This window comes from Entelurus aequoreus, linkage group LG10, assembly GCF_033978785.1.
Source record: "Entelurus aequoreus isolate RoL-2023_Sb linkage group LG10, RoL_Eaeq_v1.1, whole genome shotgun sequence".
NCBI lineage: Eukaryota > Metazoa > Chordata > Actinopteri > Syngnathiformes > Syngnathidae > Entelurus > Entelurus aequoreus.
The window spans coordinates 60,411,218-60,432,782 of NC_084740.1; the positions used below are offsets into that span (position 1 = coordinate 60,411,218).

Genomic DNA, 21,565 nt, shown 5'->3' on the forward strand with positions numbered 1-21,565 from the left:
CCAAGCGCGTCACGTTGGTTTTAGTCAAAACTCTGTTCATGGCGGACTCCTCGATGTGGACGCTCCGCAACGCTGCAGTCTGCGAGTCTTCTGTGCCAAAGGTCAAAACATTACGTCACCGGTGTAACTCTCGCGAGATGTAAGCATTACCGCGAGAACTGGCGCGACCACTGTGTCATAGACATATTTACATATGGGAGGACTATGACTACGTTATTTTTAACAAATGTGCTTAAAATATAACTTTTGTTACATACAACTGTAACCGAGGGTTGATATATGTCGCTTATACTTTATAAAAGTACAAAATAGCAAACACGGAGGCTCCAGTTTTACACGAGGACCACTTTTATTTCGTTTGTTTTCAAAAACTCCGCTCCACCGCAACGTGTCACCACTTCCGCTCTTAGCGCCTTCAAAATAAGAGCTCAAGGCATATACTGTATAACAGCTCATAACAGGAATTTAACATCACAAAGAGGCAAGTCCATAAAATAAGTTACACAACTTTAGACTAGTTTGTATTTATCAGCTAGCGTTGATAAAAACACGTTTTGTGACACTGATTCTTTTTGTATTTTAAAAAAAAACGAGTCTGAAACATACATTTTCAGTTCAATACATTACAAGTTATATGAAAATAATAAAACTAATAGTTACAATTAAAATAAATAAAGAGTTATTGGCACTTTTATAAAATTGTTACACTGTAAAATTACAGCGAATGACTGCAGGTTTATGATCGCATTACTTTTACAGTAACATTTAACGCAATTTACTGTGGAATATATGTACTGTAACTGCAGAGATGTGATTAAAGTTACAGCTAAACGCTGTAACTTTATAGTTGCAATGTTGCAGTTAATTGCAATAAAATGACAACTAAATGCTTTAAACTCCAAAATTGCAATTTGTTAATCATTATGTCGTGTTAACAACTTACTGCCACCTACTGGACAAGAGACACATTACTTTGAATATTTATTACAGAGGAAATTGATTACGATTTTGTTGTGAAGTTAATTGCTGTGAAATAGTAATGTGATGATGATGATGGTATTTTACTGTGGAAAAAAACACTGCTAAACACCGTGAAGTCGTGGTCAGTGTTTACAATGTTAGTTTAAATTTGTGTGGCAGCTGTTTACAATATTTTGCTAACGAGAGCAGACATAATCAAAGGTTCACAACTTCATATTCAAGTGATCTATTTTGGATTGTATTTTTAATGCAATAGATTATTCGGAATTTAATAAATCCATGCAAAAAAATAATCATTTTGTTTTAGATTGATTATATATTTTCCCCAGCAGAGGACGCTATAGAGCGACAAGACAAACTGGATCTTACAAAAAAAATGTTCGTTTACGCCGCATAATATTGTTATGTTTTTACAAAACACATTTAGATGTATGAAATAGAATAAAATCAACCATAAAACCACAAACAAAATTTTAGACTGCTTTTTAAAATAATGTAATAATAGAAGAAACTATGACAAAGTTGGGTTTGAAATATACGACTTGAAAAAAAGTCATAGTGTGTAGGTGTGTTTGTAAATGTGTGTGTGTGTGTTTGTAAATGTGTGTGTGTGTGTGTGTGTGTGTGTGTGTGTGTGTGTGTGTGTGTGTGTGTGTGTGTGTGTGTGTGTGTGTGTGTGTGTGTGCGTGGACCCACCGAGGTCCAAGGTCTGCATACGTCACTAGTCGGTGTAAGCCTTGTTGTGTCCCTCCTCTCACACAAGTGTGAGCATCAGCCGGGGGACAGACTTGCTCCTGCATGGTGGACCTCCTGCTCCATGCCTCTGGTGGACCTCCTGCTCCATGCCTCTGGTGGACCTCCTGCTCCATGCCTCTGGTGGACCTCCTGCTCCATGCCGCGTTCCCGGGTGACATGGGCGATCATTCCACAAGTAAGTCCTCGCAAACATGACTTATTTGTGCCTTGAATTGTCAACGACGGCTGCGCAAAAAAAAAGCCCGAAAAGTCATGAAGAATCTTTACAAGTTCGACTATGTTCCGGCTAAGATGAATCACGCAACACATTTTTACCACCGGATTACTTCCAAGAATTTCGCAGTTTTATGCCACATTTTCTCCACCGTGATCTCCTCACACGGGACTTCAAATAGTATTATAACTAAAATATTATTATAACTAATATATTATTATTAGAAGTAATATATTATTGTAACTAATATATTATTCTAACTAATATGTTATTATAACTAATATATTATTGTAACTAATATATTATTATAACTAATATATTATTGTAACTAATGTATTATTATAACTAATATATTATTATAACTAATATATTATTGTAACTAATATATTATTGTAACTAATGTATTATTATAACTAATAGATTATTATAACTAATATATTATTATAACTAATATATTATTATAACTAATATATTATTATAACTAATATATTATTGTAACTAATATATTATTATAACTAATATATTTTTATAACTAATATATTATTATAACAAAAATATTATTATAACTAATATATAATTATAACTAATATATTATTATAACTAAGGTATTATTATAACTAATATATTATTATAACTAATGTATTATTATAAGTAATGTATTATTATAACTAATGTATTATTATAATTAATGTATTATTGTTACTAATGTTTTATTATAACTAATGTATTATTATAACTAATATATTATTATAATTAATATATTGTTGTAACTAATGTTTTATTATAACTAATGTATTATTATAACTAATATATTATTATAATTAATGTATTATTGTAACTAATGTTTTATTTTAACTAATGTATTATTATAACTAATATATTATTATAATTAATGTATTATTGCAACTAATGTTTTATTATAACTAATGTATTATTATAACTAATGTATTATTATAATTAATGTATTATTATAACTAAAGTATTATTATAAAAAATAATAAATAATAATAATAAATGTTATTTATAAGGCGCCTTTCTGGACACCGTACAAAATCAAAACAATAAAATCAAATTGGATTAAAAACAACAACAACAACAAAGATAGAGAAGAAGATGATTACAATGAATAAGCAGTCAGTAATAACTAATGTATTATTATAACTAAAGTATTATTATGACTAAAGTATTATTATGACTAAAGTATTATTATGACTAATGTATTATTATTGTTATAATTAATGTATTCATATAATTCATGTCTCATTATGACTAATGTGTGTGGTTTTAAAAACCTGCGCAGAGAAAGCAGGCCTTGCAATGTGCGTGGGCTGTGGGAGTCAGATCCACGACCAGTACATCCTGAGGGTGTCCCCGGACTTGGAGTGGCACGCAGCCTGCCTGAAGTGTGCCGAGTGCCGCCAGCACCTGGACGAGTCCTGCACGTGTTTCGTGCGGGACGGCAAGACATACTGTAAACGAGATTACACCAGGTGTGACGTCATCGCCCACACTCCCACCACGTGGGGGTTTCTTTCCTTCTTTCTCATACTTCATGTTTTTATTTTGCAGGTTGTTTGGCATCAAATGTGCAAATTGCAAGGCGGGATTTTGCAGCAGCGACTTGGTGATGCGGGCCAGAGAAAGTGTTTACCACGTGGACTGTTTCCGCTGCTCCGCCTGCAGGCGACACCTCCTGCCCGGGGACGAGTTCACGGTGCGGGACGACGAGCTGCTGTGTCGGGCCGACCATGCCTTGTTGCTGGATGGGAGCTCCGCGGGGAGTCCGCTCAGCCCCGGGAACGCCCACGCAAGACCTCTGCCCACCTCAGGTAATTATGGGCCTGCACTATTTATGATATTCTGCCCACCTCAGGTAATTATGGGCCTGCACTATTTATGATATTCTGCCCACCTCAGGTAATTATGGGCCTGCACTATTTATGATATTCGACCCACCTCCGATAATTATGGGCCTGCACTATTTATTATATTCTGCCCACCTCAGGTAATTATGGGCCTGCACTATTTATTATATTTGACCCACCTCCAATAATTATGGACCTGCACTATTTATTATATTCGACCCACCTCCGATAATCATGGGCCTGCACTATTTATTATATTTGGCCCACCTCATGTAATTATGAGCCTGCACTATTCATTATATTTGACCCACCTCCGATAATTATGGGCCTGCACTATTTATTATATTCGACCCACCTCCGATATTTATGGGTCTGCACTCTTTATTATATTTGGCCCGCCTCAGGTAATTATGAGCCTGCACTATTTATTATATTCGGCCCACCTCCGATATTTATGGGTCTGCACTCTTTATTATATTTGGCCCACCTCAGGTAATTATGAGCCTGCACTATTTACGATATTCTGCCCACCTCATGTAATTATGGGCCTGCAGTATTTATGATATTCGGCCCACCTCAGGTAATTATGAGCCTGCACTATTTATTATTATTTAAAAAAAACAGGTCTTGATCCTACAAGTTTGTCAAATTATCGGTTTGTGTCAACATTTTTGGAGAAATGTGTTTTGGCACAACTGCAGCCTTTTTTTTTTTTTTTAGATGAAAATAGCACTTAAGATCCCTTTCAGTCTGGATACAAAGCTTTGCACAGTACTGACAATAACAGGTAATTATGGGCCTGCACTATTTATTATATTCTGCCCACCTCCGATAATTATGGGCCTGCACTATTTATTATATTTGGCCCACCTTAGGTAATTATGAGCCTGCACTATTTACGACATTCTGCCCACCTCATGTAATTATGGGCCTGCACTATTTATGATATTCGGCCCACCTCAGGTAATTATGAGCCTGCACTATTTACGATATTCTGCCCACCTCATGTAATTATGGGCCTGCAGTATTTATGATATTCGGCCCACCTCAGGTAATTATGAGCTTGCACTATTTATTATTATTTAAAAAAACAGGTCTTGATCCTACAAGTTTGTCAAATTATCGGCCCATTTCCAAGTTACCTTTTGTGTCAACATTTTTGGAGAAATGTGTTTTGGCACAACTGCAGCCTTTTTTTTTTTTAGATGAAAATAGCACTTAAGATCCCTTTCAGTCTGGATACAAAGCTTTGCACAGTACTGATAATAACAGGTAATTATGGGCCTGCACTATTTATTATATTCTGCCCACCTCCGATAATTATGGGCCTGCACTATTTATTATATTTGGCCCACCTCAGGTAATTATGAGCCTGCACTATTTACGACATTCTGCCCACCTCATGTAATTATGGGCCTGCACTATTTATGATATTCGGCCCACCTCAGGTAATTATGAGCCTGCACTATTTACGACATTCTGCCCACCTCATGTAATTATGGGCCTGCACTATTTATGATATTCGGCCCACCTCAGGTAATTATGAGCCTGCACTATTTATTATTATTTAAAAAAAAACAGGTCTTGATCCTACAAGTTTGTCAAATTATCGGCCCATTTCCAAGTTACCTTTTGTGTCAACATTTTTGGAGAAATGTGTTTTGGCGCAACTGCAGCCTTTTTTTTTTTTTAGATGAAAATAGTACTTAAGATCCCTTTCAGTCTGGATACAAAGCTTTGCACAGTACTGATAGTAACAGGTAATTATGGGCCTGCACTGTTTATTATATTCTGCCCACCTCAGGTAATTATGGGCCTGCACTATTTATTATATTCTGCCCACCTCAGGTAATTATGGGCCTGCACTATTTATGATAATTCGGCCCACCTCAGGTAATTATGGGCCTGCACTATTTATTATATTGTGCCCACCTCAGGTAATTATGGGCCTGCACTATTTATGATATTCTGCCCACCTCAGGTAATTATGAGCCTGCAGTATTTATTATATTCTGCCCACCTCAGGTAATTATGGGCCTGCACTATTTATGATATTTTAGTAATGATGTTTTTTCATACATTTTGTGGCATATACTGTAACTTCCACTTTGTGTGCAACCAAACTGCATTGAAAAAAAAAAGTACATTTCATTTTGGCAGATAAATACCAAATATGACCACCCATTGATGTTCCGTCCCCGCAGGCCCGGTGTCGGTGTCGGTGTCGGTGTCGGTGCGGCACCAGCGGAACCACGTGCACAAGCCGTCGGAGAAGACCACGAGGGTGCGGACGGTGCTGAACGAGAAGCAGCTGCACACGCTGCGCACGTGCTACAACGCCAACCCGCGGCCGGACGCGCTGATGAAGGAGCAGCTGGTGGAGATGACCGGCCTCAGTCCGCGCGTCATCCGGGTGTGGTTCCAGAACAAACGCTGCAAGGACAAGAAGAGATCCATCCTGATGAAGCAGCTGCAGCTGCAGCAGCACGACGACAAGACGGTGCGGCGCAAACAAATACATTTGGCAACAAAAAAAAAAGTTTTTTTTTTTTTTTTATAGTTACGCAATTATTTGGATCATTTTTGCTCTCTACTTTGGGAATTTATAAACTGCTTCACGCGATTAATGTATTTGTTTCTCCCCGTGCAGAACCTGCAGGGCCTCACTGGGACGCCACTCGTGGCCGGAAGTCCAATCCGCCACGACAGCTCCGTGCAGGGCAACACCGTGGAGGTGCAGACCTACCAAGCACCGTGGAAGAGTCTGAGTGACTTCGCCCTGCAGAGCGACCTGGACCAGCCCGTCTTCCAGCAACTGGTGAGAAACTATAAGAAAATAACAATAAGATGCAGAATGTCACCAGCACCCACGCAAGACAGACATATAGAATAATGAGCATTTTTAAAGATATTAATTAGGATGACAGCACTATTTTATTCATACATCACTCTTATTTTGTTAATATTGTGGTTTTAGTTCAGGGCATGAGTATGTTGACCTTTAAAAAATAATATCCTGTCATGTATAAATTAAAACATAATGTTAGTAACAACAACAGAAATGTAAGTATGATTAAAATGGAAATATTTCTATGATATTTCGTTTATACAATTTACGTCCAACATTTTACAAAAACATCAGCTGCCGTGGAACGTACAACCACAATAATAAACGTTGTTAAAATAGTGAATTTATTGACATTTGTCGATTTTAACATGTTGAAATTGGATGAATTGAATGTATACATTGAATATATATATATATATATATATATATATATATATATATATATATATATATATATATATATATATATATATATATATATATATATATATATATTGAATGTATACACACACACACACACACACACACACACACACACACACATATATATATATATATATATATATATATATATATATATATATATATATATATATATATATATATATATATAATAATGTAATCATTTAATTTAAAAGTATATTTTATTTTGTTAGAATTATCATTTCAAATTCAAAATACATATGGAACTTTCATATTTTTAGACAGTGAGTGTGATTATTTTATTAAAATAAGTCAACTTGTTTTCATTTGAATATAACATTATTTTTTTATTGAAGGCCTCATCATTGCATCCCTTATTTATCCTGTAATAATTGTGTGTATAAATATATATATATATATATATATATATATATATATATATATATATATATATATATATATATATATATATATATATATATATATATATACACACACAAGTATTTTGAATTTGAAATGATAATTCTAAAAAAAAATATATACTTTTAAATTAGATTATTTTAAGAATCACGCTAGATTCATATGCAGCACAATATAGTTAATTGAATCCTAAAAATGATGCAATAATTACATACAATTAAAAACACACATAAAATTATATATACTATTATAAGAAAGATATTTTATCATTTTTTCTTAAATCTGATTATATAACATTTTAAACTTTGAACATATTATTGTTATTGCATAAAAAGAACTACTTCTAGGAGGTGATCTTAATATTTTGGATACCTTATTTAGCTTTTATAAAAGAAACATTTGTATTTCTAATTGTGTTTATTATTGTGTTTAGTGGAGCTTCGGTATATATAATAAAACATGTATTTATTTTGCCTCAAAATATATTTACTACAGCTATTTTTTCCAGGTTTACTGCATTTTAATTGCATCAACTTGTGTCATTATCTGATGTTCAACATGGCTTCATTGATTGAAAGTTATTTTATTTTTTTGTCAAACGTTTGAGCGCAAAATAAGTGTCAACATTTTTAAAAAGTTTCAAATCAAACATGTTGACGTCTTTTATTTTGTAATATATTTCTGTAAAAAAATAAATAAAGAACGAATGTATCATTACTTTTTTTTAAACTCCCTTCATGTTCCATCAGATGTCTTTTTCGGAGTCGGGCTCCTTGGGGAACTCGTCTGCCAGTGACGTCACTTCTCTGTCGTCACAGTTACCGGACACACCGAACAGCATGGTTCCCAGTCCAGTGGACACGTGATGACGTCAGGGGATGACGTCACCTGAAGCTCGAAGCCTCAACAAGACGATGTTGAACGTGGATTTGTATCACTGAGGAAAAGATTCCCCACTTTTTTTCTTCTTTGTTGCTCCCGAAGTGGACAATGTGGGCCGGGATTCGAACGTGTGGACAATCTTCCCCACGCGCGTGGATCATATGTGCATGACGTTATCGACTCTTTCAATGTCCAAGACACACAACAAGGCTCTTGGAAATAACTTATTATTACTACTATTTATTATAAGAAGACACACGCCAATCTTGCCAATAAAAAGACACTTCAAGAATCCATTTGGTCCTTCGCGTCAAATGGGTGAGGGCGGACCTACGTCACTTCCGCCTACCAATCCCCTAGCAACCGGGAATTCGTTGAAAACAAAGCAGCTCACAGCGAACACAGCATTGACAGAAAAAGCATTTAACGAGCGTTGTGGCTTGGAAGTCGGCGTTAAATCCTTCATTTAAGCATTTTTACTTATTCGCATATCGTGTGAAAAAACGAAAATGTATTTGCGTCAGACTCGTCTCAGTGAACTTTAAAGCTTCTCAGGCTTAGCTTAGCTTGCTAGTTAGCTTAGCCTGCGCGCTACTAAGAAAGAGACGCGGAAGTTAACAACAAGATCAAGTGTTAGTGTATAAAATATTGAGAGATTTGAGGGCTACATGTATTGTTTAAGTACAACTGTTCTTCGCCAGGTGTTCTTTGGCCGCCCTGGCTTACGTTTTCCCGGTGGTGTCCATCTTAACGCTGCCTTTGGTATCCCCTCGTTGTTCGGTTTTCGAAAATAGCTAGCTAGGCTATAGACTATATAGTATATACCGCATGTTATTTTTGTACAACAACAACTTCAGCTGTCGAACGTTATAAGGCAAAAATTCAACAAGTACAACATTAGCACGGACGGTATAGCCAAGTTGTGGTTAAGAAGGTGGATTTTTGTTCCTTATATTTACCAGAAACGAAGTGATCCGAACACACGACCCGGGACTTTGGGGGACTCCAGTGAGAACCGTCCTCGTTTTACCGGTGTAAAGCTGCGAGCCATTTGTCTCGTCTCTGTGGGCTTTTATCACGCTTTGTCTGAACAAAATACAACCTTTGTTTTCCCTGTTTCCAGTTGTGGTTAGCACAACCAAAAACAACACAGTTTTCGGCATTTTGGAGGCAGAATGACGGGTTTAACCAGCGTAGGTCGACAGGTTAAAGAGTAATGGCAACGGTTTGTTTTCAACGCCAGTCTCGTTGCTATGGCTCGAAGAACCCGTATGTAGCTCAGTTGCCCGGATGTCGGCCCTCACCCATAACCAAAAAAAGGACTGCGATAAATATGCCTGCTTAAAATGTCAAGAAATACAATGAAATAGTTTGCTTAAAATGGAAAATTAAGCGAAATAACGTTTAATTTTAAAATTATTTTTGGATTGTAAAAAAAAAAAATTTTTTTTAAAAAGAGTATTATTTCTAAATGTCTAGATATTATCGGATCTGGCATCACCTGGCTACCAAACACACGTTTAAAGTGTGTGTGCGTGGGAGCACTGACTCCACGCCCTCAGTGGAAGCATCGTGGCGTGTCCTGGCTTTATTTTCCTTCCAGTCGGAATGTTGCCCGGCAAATAGCCGCTGGACAAAGGCGGCAGGCAGGCAAGTCAAGCCGGACATGACACCTGACACCTCAACAATTTGTTTGGGAAGATCCTCTTTTTTTTTTTTTTTTTTATCAGTGGAGGAAAATGGAGATTTATTGAAGGAGCAAAGCTGAGGTGTTAAGATCGTCTCTGCTGCCCTCAACATGTGCAATACATGCTTTATTACCCTAAATATTTATAACATTTAATTAAAGCTGCAACTTGCATTGTCTTGTCTGCTAATCTGCAACCTTAAAAATGTAGTGACCCTGTAAGACCCTGCATATGGATCCTAAAAAAAGACGAAAATGTTGCAATGAATAAAATAAATGCTCTAAAATGTAACGACTGATTTAGGCATTGCAGGCATTTTCAATACAAATGTCTCGACTGACAATTTAGAAATAAAAAGGGATCCAAAGACAAAAAGTGAAAGTAAAATTCATTTAAATAGGAGTTAATGAAGGCCATCCAGTACTGCTGTATTTAAACATAAATATTTGGTGATTAAATAATAAATAAAACAAAAGTGACAAACAGTCAATGCTGGAAAGAACACAAACACTTTTATTATGTACATTCATACATTTGAAAATAATAAACATTTTAGTCCGTATGATCAACTATACACATTTTGCCTTCTTGGAAAAGAGATGAAAAAGACGGCAGCTACAACAACATGAGTGACCAATACAAAAGATGTAATAAATTAACGTTTCCAAAACAGAAACAACCGTCTGGTTTCACTTTACTATACAAAAAGTCATGTGTGCAAATTGCTGGTACACTTCTTTCCTAGCATGTGCACACTCGGAATAAGGCTTTAACGTTTTTTTGAATGGATTTAGAGAGTTACAGTAAAAAAAAAAAAAAAAGTCCAGACACTTCAAGTTGCAGAAAGTTGCCTTCAGTCCTCTTGCTTCTTGAGGAAAAACTGCAGAGCCGAGTCCCACTGGTCTCTGGGGAAGCGGTTGGGCAACTCGCAGTAATCCAGCTGCTGGTGCACTGCAAGTGGGAGATGGAGATGTAATACACCGTGTGTGTGTGTGTGTGTGTGTGTGTGTGTGTGTGTGTGTGTGTGTGTGTGGCTTCACCTGAGTGAGTGTGTTAAAGAAAGTCTTTAAAACACTTTTGTTCTACAAAAGCCAAAAGCAGTGAAGTTGTGTAAATGGTAAATAAAAAGAGAATACAACAAATCCTTTTCAACTTATATTCAATTGAATAGACTGCAAAGACAAGATATTTCATGTTCACACTGAGAAACTTTTGTTATTTTTTGCAAATAATCATGAACTTGGAATTTAATGGCAGCAACACATTGCAAAAAAGTTGTCAGAGGGGCATTTTTACCACTGTGTTACATGGCCTTTCCTTTTAACAACACTCAGTAAAGGTTTGGGAACTGAGGAGACACATTTTGGAAGTGGAATTCTTTCCCATTCTTGCTTGATGTACAGCTTAAGTTGTTCAACAGTCTCCCTTCTCATATTTTAGGCTTCATATTGCACCACACATTTTCAATGGGAGACAGGTCTGGACTACAGGCAGGCCAGTCTAGTACCCGCACTCTTTTACTATGAAGCCACGTTGATGTAACATGTGGCTTGGCATTGTCTAGCTGAAATAAGCAGGGGCGTCCATGGTAACGTTGCTTGGATGGCAACATATGTTGCTCCAAAAGCTGTATGTACCTTTCAGCATTAATGGTGCCTTCACAGATGTGTAAGTTACCCATGTCTTGGGCACTAATACACCCCCATACCATCACACATGCTGCCTTTCACACTTTGCGCCTAGAATCTGGATGGTTCTTTTCCTCTCTCGTCCGGAGGACACGACGTCCACAGTTTCCAAAAACAATTTGAAATGTGGACTCGTCAGACCACAGAACACTTTTCCACTTTGCATCAGTCCATCTTAGATGAGCTCGGGCCCAACGAAGCCGGCGGCGTTTCTGGGTGTTGTTGATAAATGGCTCTTGCTTTGCATAGTAGAGTTTTAACTTGCACTTACAGATGTAGCGACCAACTGTAGTTACTGACAGTGGATTTCTGAAGTGTACCTGAGCTCATTTGGTGATATCCTTTACACACTGATGTGGCTTCTTGATGCAGTACAGCCTGAGGGATCCAAGGTGCGTAATATCATTGCTTATGTGCAGTGATTTCTCCAGATTCTCTGTACCTTTTGATATTACAGAGCGTAGATGGTGAAATCCCTAAATTCCTTGTTGAGAAATGTTGTTCTTAAACTGTTTGCTCAGGCATTTGTTGACAAAGTGGTGACCCTCGCCCCGTCCTTGTTTGTGAATGACTGAGCATTTCATGGAAGCTGCTTTTATACCCAATCATGGCACCCACCTGTTCCCAATTAACCTGTTCACCTGTGGGATGTTCCAAATAAGTGTTTTGATGAGCATTCCTTAACTTTCTCAGTCTTTTTTGCCACTTGTGCCAGCTTTTTTGAAACATGTTTCAGGCATCAAATTCCAAATGAGCTAATAATATTTGCTAAATATAAAGTTTTCCAGTGTGGACATGAAATATCTTGTCTTTGCAGTCTATTCAATTGAATATAAGTTGAAAATGATTTGTTGTATTCTCTTTTTATTTACCATTTACACAACGTGACAACTTCCCTGCTTTTGGGGTGTGTACATAACTTCACCTGACTGAGTGTAAAAAGCCTTCCTTCTGGAAGAGTCAAAATGAAAAAAACACTAAATATTTCGGATAGGTAAAATGTAGAAAAATGAATAAATAATTACGAAAACAACCAAACCAGATAGAAATACCAAACAAAGAAGACAAATGCATGACAGACTTACCACTTTGCTTTGTTTTGGGGTCTGAATCTTTCTCGCTGGCAGCACAATCCTGGAAATAAAAAGACAAACCCAGAAGTTAGTGCACCCAACTTTGGAGAACTGGTTCCTGTTTCAAGTCTTCATCCTAACAAGACTAGCATGTGTCTTGTGTGGTGAGTGCATGAAGCATCAAGACTTTGCTGCACACATGTCTGATTTGGAGGTCCTGACTATGGAGGAGGCCCACAACTGCTGGTGTATGCTCGCAGGATTCCCACTCGAGGAAGGAATGCTGCCAACAATGAGGGCAAGACGAGGTGCATTCTGACTTTGTTTGAGAGGAATGACAATAGCAGCTCAGAGGAGATCATCTCTGTGCAAACATCACAAGAAGATAAAGGAGAGGAGAGGAGAGGAGAGGAGATGTTTACTGGCAGGTGAGGAAGTGGCAGCCAGGAAGACATCCATCTTTGTAACAATGAAGACAAGGTGGCCACTTACACATTGACAGACTGCATGTTGTCAATCAGCCAGGAGGCAGAAGGTGTGTTTGCTCTTCTACCTGGATGAAGGTGTTTTTGCTCTTCTACCTGGATGAAGGTGTGTTTGCTCTTCTACCTGGATGAAGGTGTGTTTGCTCTTCTACCTGGATGAAGGTGTGTTTGCTCTTCTACCTGGATGAAGGTGTGTTTGCTCTTCTACCTGGATGAAGGTGTGTTTGCTCTTCTACCTGGATGAAGGTGTGTTTGGTCTTCTACCTGGATGAAGGCGTGTTTGCTCTTCTACCTGGATGAAGGTGTGTTTGCTCTTCTACCTGGATGAAGGTGTGTTTGGTCTTCTCTGTGGATGAAGGTGTGTTTGGTCTTCTCTCTCGATGAAGGTGTGTTTGCTCTTCTACCTGGATGAAGGTGTGTTTGCTCTTCTACCTGGATGAAGGTGTGTTTGCTCTTCTACCTGGATGAAGGTGTGTATGGGTAGTGTCTACCTGGATGAAGGTGTGTTTGCTCCTCTACCTGGATGAAGGTGTGTTTGATCTTCTACCTGGATGAAGGTGTGTTTGATCTTCTACCTGGATGAAGGTGTGTTTGATCTTCTACCTGGATGAAGGTGTGTTTGCTCTTCTACCTGGATGAAGGTGTGTTTGCTCTTCTACCTGGATGAAGGTGTGTTTGCTCTTCTACCTGGATGAAGGTGTTTGCTCGCTCTTCTACCTGGATGAAGGTGTTTGCTCTTCTACCTGGATGAAGGTGTGTTTGCTCTTCTACCTGGATGAAGGTGTGTTTGCTCTTCTACCTGGATGAAGGTGTGTTTGCTCTTCTACCTGGATGAAGGTGTGTTTGGTGTTCTACCTGGATGAAGGTGTGTTTGGTGTTCTACCTGGATGAAGGTGTGTTTGTTCTTCTACCTGGATGAAGGTGTGTTTGCTCTTCTACCTGGATGAAGGTGTGTTTGCTCTTCTACCTGGATGAAGGTGTGTTTGCTCTTCTACCTGGATGAAGGTGTGTTTGCTCTTCTACCTGGATGAAGGTGTGTTTGCTCTTCTACCTGGATGAAGGTGTGTTTGGTGTTCTACCTGGATGAAGGGGGTGTACCTGGATGAAGGTGTGTTCGGTCTTCTACCTGGATGAAGGGGGTGTACCTGGATGAAGGTGTGTTTGGTGTTCTACCTGGATGAAGGTGGCCAGCAGCACGCAGCTCATCTCCTGCTGCAGGATGACCTTGTTGGGTGCGTTGTTGGAGCACGCTGAGATGAGCGAGGGGAAGAGCACGCGGATGAGGCGTGGGTGGCTGAAGTACTGGAAGGGCAGCTGACACAGTTTCTGCAGGACGCTGGGCTGACGTCCAGACTGGACGATCACCTGGAAGACATGCAGCTCAGCAGTAAATCACACATCCAGCACTAAAACAACAAGCAGCCATTAAGTCTTCCACTTACACAATTACAGGTTATAAAACACGGAGTTTTGCTCTTCCTCTGCCAGCACTAATGAGAGAGTAGGACTTCACCTTTGTGCACAGGTGGAAGCACACACACCATCTCTGGCAGATAGGGGGCAGACATGAGCAGTCAATTCATGCAAACTTCCCCTGCTGGGATCTTGCTTTCCATTACGGCCTGTCAATCATCTCATCTCCTCCAGTGGTATTAAAGCCTCATCTGATGGTCCAAGGAAGGTTCTGTACTCTGTCCTCCTCTGTTTTCACTATCATCTCATCAAATCTGCCTTGTTTTGTACGTTTCTTTACACAACAATAATGTTTCTGGAGCCAAAAAATGAGTAAACAGAAAAACAGTTCTGTCTGGAAGTTAACTATTTGATTTTTTTTTTATGGTGTTGAGGAAATGTTTTTATTTTTATTTTATTTTTTAAATGGAGTTGAGTACTTTTATTTATTATTATTATTTAAAAAAAATTTTTTTAATGGTGTTGAGTACATTTTTTATTTTAATTTTTTTAAATGGTGTTGACTACATTTAAAAAAAATGGTATTGAGTAAATTTTCTTTAATGGTGTTGAGTACATTTTTTTTTTTTTTTAAAATGGTGTTGAGTACATTTTTTTTTTAATTTAATGTAATTTTTAAAAAATGGTGTTGAGCCTCTTTTTAGGGATCACAATAACCTCCCATCCTGCCTGAAAAAAAAAAAATAGAAAAAATTCTGGAGCAAATTTGTGGGATTTTCCCATTTAATTTTGCCTTTGGCATAACTGAAGTTAGTTTAGCAGGTTTATAAAAACAACTTCATTTTATAGTCAACTTGGGAGAGGTCTTCTTGTTTGCATCCACATCTACATTTCCAGCATGCAGTAGAAATAAGATGATATTTAGTACAGGTGGGAACAGTAAACATCGAACGATGACATCATAGCAACGCTGACATTTTTTTTCACTGGAGGACATTTCTTGATTTTTTTTTCTCCAGTTTTTATTTATTTAAAAAAAAAGAAGTGTGTTTGTGTTGGTCTTGCTCCACAGTTGTGGTAGCCATCCGCTATGGAAAGGTGCCAAAATGTGGTACAGTTCAGTCTTTTTTTTTGGAAGCTTTAGGAGAGTTGAAAAAGGAAATGCTTGTTATTTGATGGAAACAGGATAAGAACGTGCACCAGGATGCTCGATGAAAGGTTCAATCCCAACAAGTTGTCTAACTCAATAAGAGGTTTTCACACAGGAATCACTAGCCACTTCATTCACTAATGGACATTAAAATCAGGTGTCATACAAGCCCTGCGTGTGGCGTTCTGGTGTATTTGTGCTACTTTTCACTCATTTTGAATGCACAGTGGAACGCTGCCCGCAGACAAACTGGCAGCAACATCAGAGGTAGTCCAGCTCTGCAGTTGAAGCTCCAGTCAGAGGACAGACAGGGAACACTCTAAAGTAGAACGGTCCTAAGATTCTAGGGATGATGTTTGATAAGGAATTATCGAGTTCGAGCCTATTATCGAATCCTCTTATCGAACCGATTCCTTATCGATTCTCTTATGGAGTCCAGATAGGTTGTTGTATATGGAAAAAACACACAATATTTGGTTTAACAAAAGCTCACTTTTATTATATAATAAAAAAATAAAATCTAATAAATAAATAAATATTGACTGTTACCCACCTAAAAAAGTAAAATGAAATAAATAAATATTGACTGTTGTTACCCAAAGTATATTAAGTGGGATTTTTCAGAAAAACAAATATATACAGTAACACGAAAACAACCTGTCTCTGTGATCACTATAGGTGTATAAATAATAATATAGTGTTAAATAAAATCAGTCCCTTGGGCACAAAACTGGAAATAATACAGCTCTCCAAAAAGTGCACTTCTGCTGCTATTTGACATAACTGTTTGTTATGATGCTTTGACATTTTTGCACTTTAGTTCTTTATTGAAAGAAAATTCTATGAAGAGAAAAGTTGTTTGCAAATGTGGTTACAATGCTAAAAAATGAAAAGATAAAGCTAAAAAAAGAAATACACTTTATTGAGTTAACATTATTTCTTTATAGGGGGAAACATTTTATGAGCTAGAGAATATAACAACTACACTACCCAGCATGCAACGGGAGTGACGAGCATGCGCGGTAGCCCCGAAAAGTGTTGCATGTTGCCACGCTGTGAAAGTAAACGTCAAGAACTCAGCCAACACGCCTCGTCTGCATTATTTATAATTAGACAGACAACACATCTACAGTGTGATTTTGTTTTGTTTACAAGGAAAGAAAAACAAAAGTTAAAAAAGGGAGATGTGTTGTATATATATGTATGTGCTGCGGTTGTTTTAAGAACGTTGTGACAGCTGCCGTGAAGGAGGTGCGTTGCTATGTTTCCGGTTGGTCGTAAAAGTGTTGGTCATGTGTTTTACCCTGCTCAAATCTCTCAGTAAAGTTATTCGATGGATTATAGCTTTTGTTTTGAACTTTATTACACCTTGGAGCGCTTTTTCCCGTCCATTGTTTTCCTGCTTTCGCTATCTGCGCCTAATGACTGAGCTACATGACGTCATTTATTGTGATGTCCCACGGAGCATTTCTGGTCGGGACGGGATTCGAATCAAGAATCAACTCTTTTCCTTTACTATAGTGGTCTCGATAACGGGTACCGGTTCTCAAAAAGGGATTCGAGTCCGAGGACTCGGTTCTTTTCTTATCAAACAACCGGGAAAACCGGTTTCGAGTATCATCCCTATAAGATTCTATTTTATTTTAAACTTCATGAAATATTGAATATGCTCATAAAGTTCCACAGCACTTTGGAGGTCAAATCATCATCTTCTATGGCTTGATTTCTACTTTTCAGGACTTATGCAGATCCCAAATAAATAACAGCAAGTACCAATAGGTAAGAAAAGTTGGTTTTGCATAATAGTTAACTTCTTTTTACAGTTATTTGACTCTGAAACTTAACATTTTTATTAGAGATGTCCGATAATATCGGCCTGCCGATATTATCGGCCGATATATGCGTTAAAATGTAATATCGGAAATTATCGGTATCGTTTTTTTTTATTATCGGTATCGTTTTTTAAATTTTTTTTATTAAATCAACATAAAAAACACAAGATACACTTACAATTAGTGCACCAACCCAAAAAACCTCCCTCCCCCATTTACACTCATTCACACAAAAGGGTTGTTTCTTTCTGTTATTAATATTCTGCTTCCTACATTATATATCAATATATATCAATACAGTCTGCAAGGGATACAGTCTGTAAGCACACATGATTGTGCGTGCTGCTGGTCCACTAATAGTACTAACCTTTAACAGTTAATTTTACTCATTTTCATTCATTACTAGTTTCTATGTAACTGTTTTTATATTGTTGTACTTTCTTTTTTATTCAAGAAAATGTTTTTAATTTATTTATCTTATTTTACTAATTTTTAAAAAAAGTACCTTATCTTCACCATACATGGTTGTCCAAATTAGGCATAATAATGTGTTAATTCCACGACGGTACCGATATCGGTTGATATCGGTATCGGTTGATATCGGTATCGGTAATTAAAGAGTTGGACAATATCGGAATATTGGATACCGGCAAAAAGCCATTATCGGACATCCCTAATTTTTATTTCCAAGAAATGCCCACTGTATTATAAATGGTAGTTGTTCAGTGTAATCATCCCTATGTAGTTGATGAATAAACAAACAAATGAATAAATAAATATAAAAAACACCTGGAGGTAGAAAAACAACGTACAACCTGAAGTAAAAAATATAAACGTAACCAATCAACCAACTTTCAGCACTTCTGTAGCCTGAATTGGCTTCCACTTAGAAAACAAAACGGTGGTGATATATTTCCCAATTGGGTCCAAGAGTGAAGCCTGACATCATAAAAAGCAGAACCCAGACATCTGGCCCGCATGGAACACTGACCATGAAAAAAAACTCAACGTCTTGGCAGTTCTGTTCTTTCTTAAGCTCAGAGAGCTGGCGCTTTCAAACAGTGCTGCGTTTTATGACATAACTTCCTCACTGTCCACAGTCCACAATGACAACAAAGTGTGTGTTAAAGTTAATGTTCTGGAACGCAAATAAACTCCTGGCGGCGAAAAAAAAATGGTGTGCAAGCGGAAACTGCATAAAGTCTTATTTGTACTGGGCAGACGTACCTAACGTTTACATCTTTAAAGAAGTGGTCAGTGCTTTTAATTTGTCTCTGCAATCTAATAATTAGCAAATGTATGACGTCACAAAAAAGGAGGAGACAATCATTCGTCAATGTGTCTGGAAGGCCTAAGGCACACCTGGGCAAATGAAGGCCCGGGGGCCACATGCGGCCCATTCAGCTTTTCAATCTGGCCTGCCAGACATCCCCAAATATATTTTTTAGATGTTTAAGATGTAAAGTGTATCTGCCATTATGATGTGCAGTCATGTTTTCTAATGACCGTAAGTCTTCAACTAAACTAAGTATTTACATGCTTGGAATCTGCACTTTTGCACGATATACTAGTTACTATGGTCATCTAATTAGTTACTATGGTCATCTAATTAGTTACTATGGTCATCTAATGAGTTACTATGGTCATGTAATTAGTTACTATGGTCATCTAATTAGCTACTGTGGTCATCTAATTAGTTACTATGGTCATCTAATTAGCTACTATGGTCATCTAATTAGTTACTATGGTCATCTAATTAGCTACTATGGTCATCTAATTAGTTACTATGGTCATCTAATTAGTTACTGTGGTCATCTAATTAGCTACTATGGTCATCTAATTAGTTACTATGGTCATCTAATTAGCTACTATGGTCATCTAATTAGTTACTATGGTCATCTAATGAGTTACGATGGTCATCTAATTAGTTACTATGGTAATTTAAGTCACAGCAGCTGAAATGCGGGTGTCAGGGACAGACGCGGAAGGAGATTTTTACAACAAAGTTCTAAAGCTAAGTGATATATCACATATATCAGATTGTAAGTGTTTTTTTTTACCCTTCACGTTCATATTTCACTGTTTGTTGCATTTTTGTTGAGTTTTGCTTGATTGTAAATATGTGGATGGAGAGGGGGTGTGACGTTCATACGTTGTCAATATTCAGTGTTTTATCCTTCAAAGTTAATATTGTAAATCCCACATTCTTTATTTTCATGTACATTCTGGGTGTCTCATTCAATAAAAAAATAAATAAATTCCAATCCGTTTTTAAGGCGGTCTGTCATAACTAGGGATGTCCGATAATGGCTTCTTGCCGATATCTGATATGCCGATATTGTCCAACTCTTTAATTACCGATACCGATATCAACCGATACTGATATCAACCGATACATACAGTCGTGGAATTAACACATTATTATGCCTAATTTGGACAACCAGGTATGGTGAAGATAAGGTACTTTTTAAAAAAATGAATCAAATAAAATAAGATAAATAAATTAAAAACATTTTCTTGAATAAAAAAGAAAGTAAAACAATATAAAAACAGTTACATAGAAACTAGTAATTAATGAAAATTTGTAAAATTAACTGTTAAAGGTTAGTATTATTAGTGAACCAGCAGCATGCACAATCATGTGTGCTTACGGACTGTATCTCTTGCAGACTGTATTGATATATATTGATATATAATGTAGGAAGCAGAATATTAATAACAGAAAGAAACAACCCTTTTGTGTGAATGAGTGTAAATGGGGGAGGGAGGTTTTTTGGGTTGGTGCACTAATTGTAAGTGTATCTTGTGTTTTTTATGTGGATTTAATAAAAAAAAAACAAAAAAAAACAAAAACAAAACAAAACGATACTGATAATAAAAAAACCGATACCGATAATTTCCGATATTACATTTTAACGCATTTATCGGCCGATAATATCGGCAGACCGATATTATCGGACATCTCTAGTCATAACGTTTTTTAGCATTCGATCAGACATTATTTAACCCCCCGCCCCCCCGAGTGAAACTAATTGCCCAGGCCTGGCCTAAGGGCTTCACAGGAACCATGGTCGTATATGTAATGTATATCGTCACTGATAAGACGGAAGAGCCGCACCACAAAACAACAAACAAAGCCAAGTTGGCCAAATAACTGTTTACAAGCGTTTATCTAGACGCGTGCCGGCGGCTACGTAAACAAGTGGATTCTAGCAATGCAGACTTTGACATAGACTCCAACTTGACTTAATTGTCAGCTGTCTGAAGAAACCCTATAGATGTGTGTGTTTATTCAATAAAGTGACAAAGTTATTTATCTCACACTATCATCCCAGATCTCCCTGCTGATAATCCCACTGTGGAATCATGCAGATGACAGCTTTCCAGACAAATGCAACCTTCGATCTCAAAAGCTTTGCAGGGATGAAAAAAAAAAGAAGTCCTCGGCTTCACTTCAAATGGGGTTGGACCTGCGTTCACCCTTGAAGTGTAAATCACAGACGGAGCTAACAATCAGGCGCTCTTCTGCCAGTCGGCGGAGAGAGTGTCTGTCTGCGTGTGTTTACTTTGCCGGGTGATGCAGAGTCTAACATTCCCTGCTGCTGGCTCCCTACGGTCTGCACGAGCTGCACTAACCCCCGCGGGCTTGCTTTTCTCTGCCGCTGAAGGGAGCGTTTCAACATCATCAGGTTAGCGGGAATTACAGACCGAAAGCTCATGCTTGGGCCTGGAGGGCAGAGGAAACGCCCTCAAAGAGAATGGGAAGAAGAGGGATGACCCCCGCAGATAAGACGGGGCGAGGGAGGTGTGCGGGATGTTGCCTGCTAGCATTAACTAAACACTTTTG

The 21,565-nt window shown here is 37.6% G+C and overlaps 3 protein-coding genes across 7 annotated transcripts in view; 1 reads left to right on the forward strand and 2 right to left on the reverse strand.

Moving 5' to 3' along the window:
* etfa (electron transfer flavoprotein subunit alpha) overlaps positions 1-148 on the reverse strand; it is a 33,834-nt gene extending 33,686 nt beyond the window's left edge. For both annotated transcript variants that reach the window (XM_062061313.1, XM_062061312.1), the window contains exon 1: positions 2-148. In XM_062061313.1, the coding sequence (XP_061917297.1) occupies positions 2-40 (39 nt within the window). In that variant the 5' untranslated portion in view covers positions 41-148. The remainder of the gene's footprint in view (position 1) is intronic.
* Positions 149-1,779: 1,631 nt separating this feature from the next.
* On the forward strand, positions 1,780-9,950 carry isl2a (ISL LIM homeobox 2a). Its single transcript, XM_062061906.1, has 6 exons — positions 1,780-1,912; positions 3,252-3,441; positions 3,521-3,780; positions 6,021-6,316; positions 6,467-6,634; positions 8,257-9,950. The coding sequence occupies exons 1-6, from the start codon at positions 1,780-1,782 to the stop codon at positions 8,371-8,373; spliced, it is 1,164 nt and encodes a 387-aa protein (XP_061917890.1). The 3' UTR covers positions 8,374-9,950.
* Positions 9,951-10,570: 620 nt separating this feature from the next.
* The window catches only part of scaper (S-phase cyclin A-associated protein in the ER), a 148,997-nt gene continuing 138,002 nt past the window's right edge, over positions 10,571-21,565 (reverse strand). For all 4 annotated transcript variants that reach the window (XM_062061329.1, XM_062061331.1, XM_062061328.1 and 1 more), the window contains 3 exons: positions 14,497-14,688; positions 12,851-12,899; positions 10,571-11,028 (listed from right to left, as the gene is read on the reverse strand). In XM_062061329.1, the coding sequence (XP_061917313.1) occupies positions 10,931-11,028; positions 12,851-12,899; positions 14,497-14,688 (339 nt within the window). In that variant the 3' untranslated portion in view covers positions 10,571-10,930. The remainder of the gene's footprint in view (positions 11,029-12,850; positions 12,900-14,496; positions 14,689-21,565) is intronic.

What these genes read in the sequence shown, in the direction of transcription:
- isl2a (XM_062061906.1), top strand. Translation starts at nt 1,780, where the DNA reads ATGGTGGACCTCCTGCTCCATGCCTCTGGTGGACCTCCTGCTCCATGC. An exon ending in CATGGGCGATCATTCCACAA is followed by an intron (nt 1,913 to 3,251) that starts GTAAGTCCTCGC and finishes AAACCTGCGCAG; the next exon opens with AGAAAGCAGGCCTTGCAATG. An exon ending in TGTAAACGAGATTACACCAG is followed by an intron (nt 3,442 to 3,520) that starts GTGTGACGTCAT and finishes TTTATTTTGCAG; the next exon opens with GTTGTTTGGCATCAAATGTG.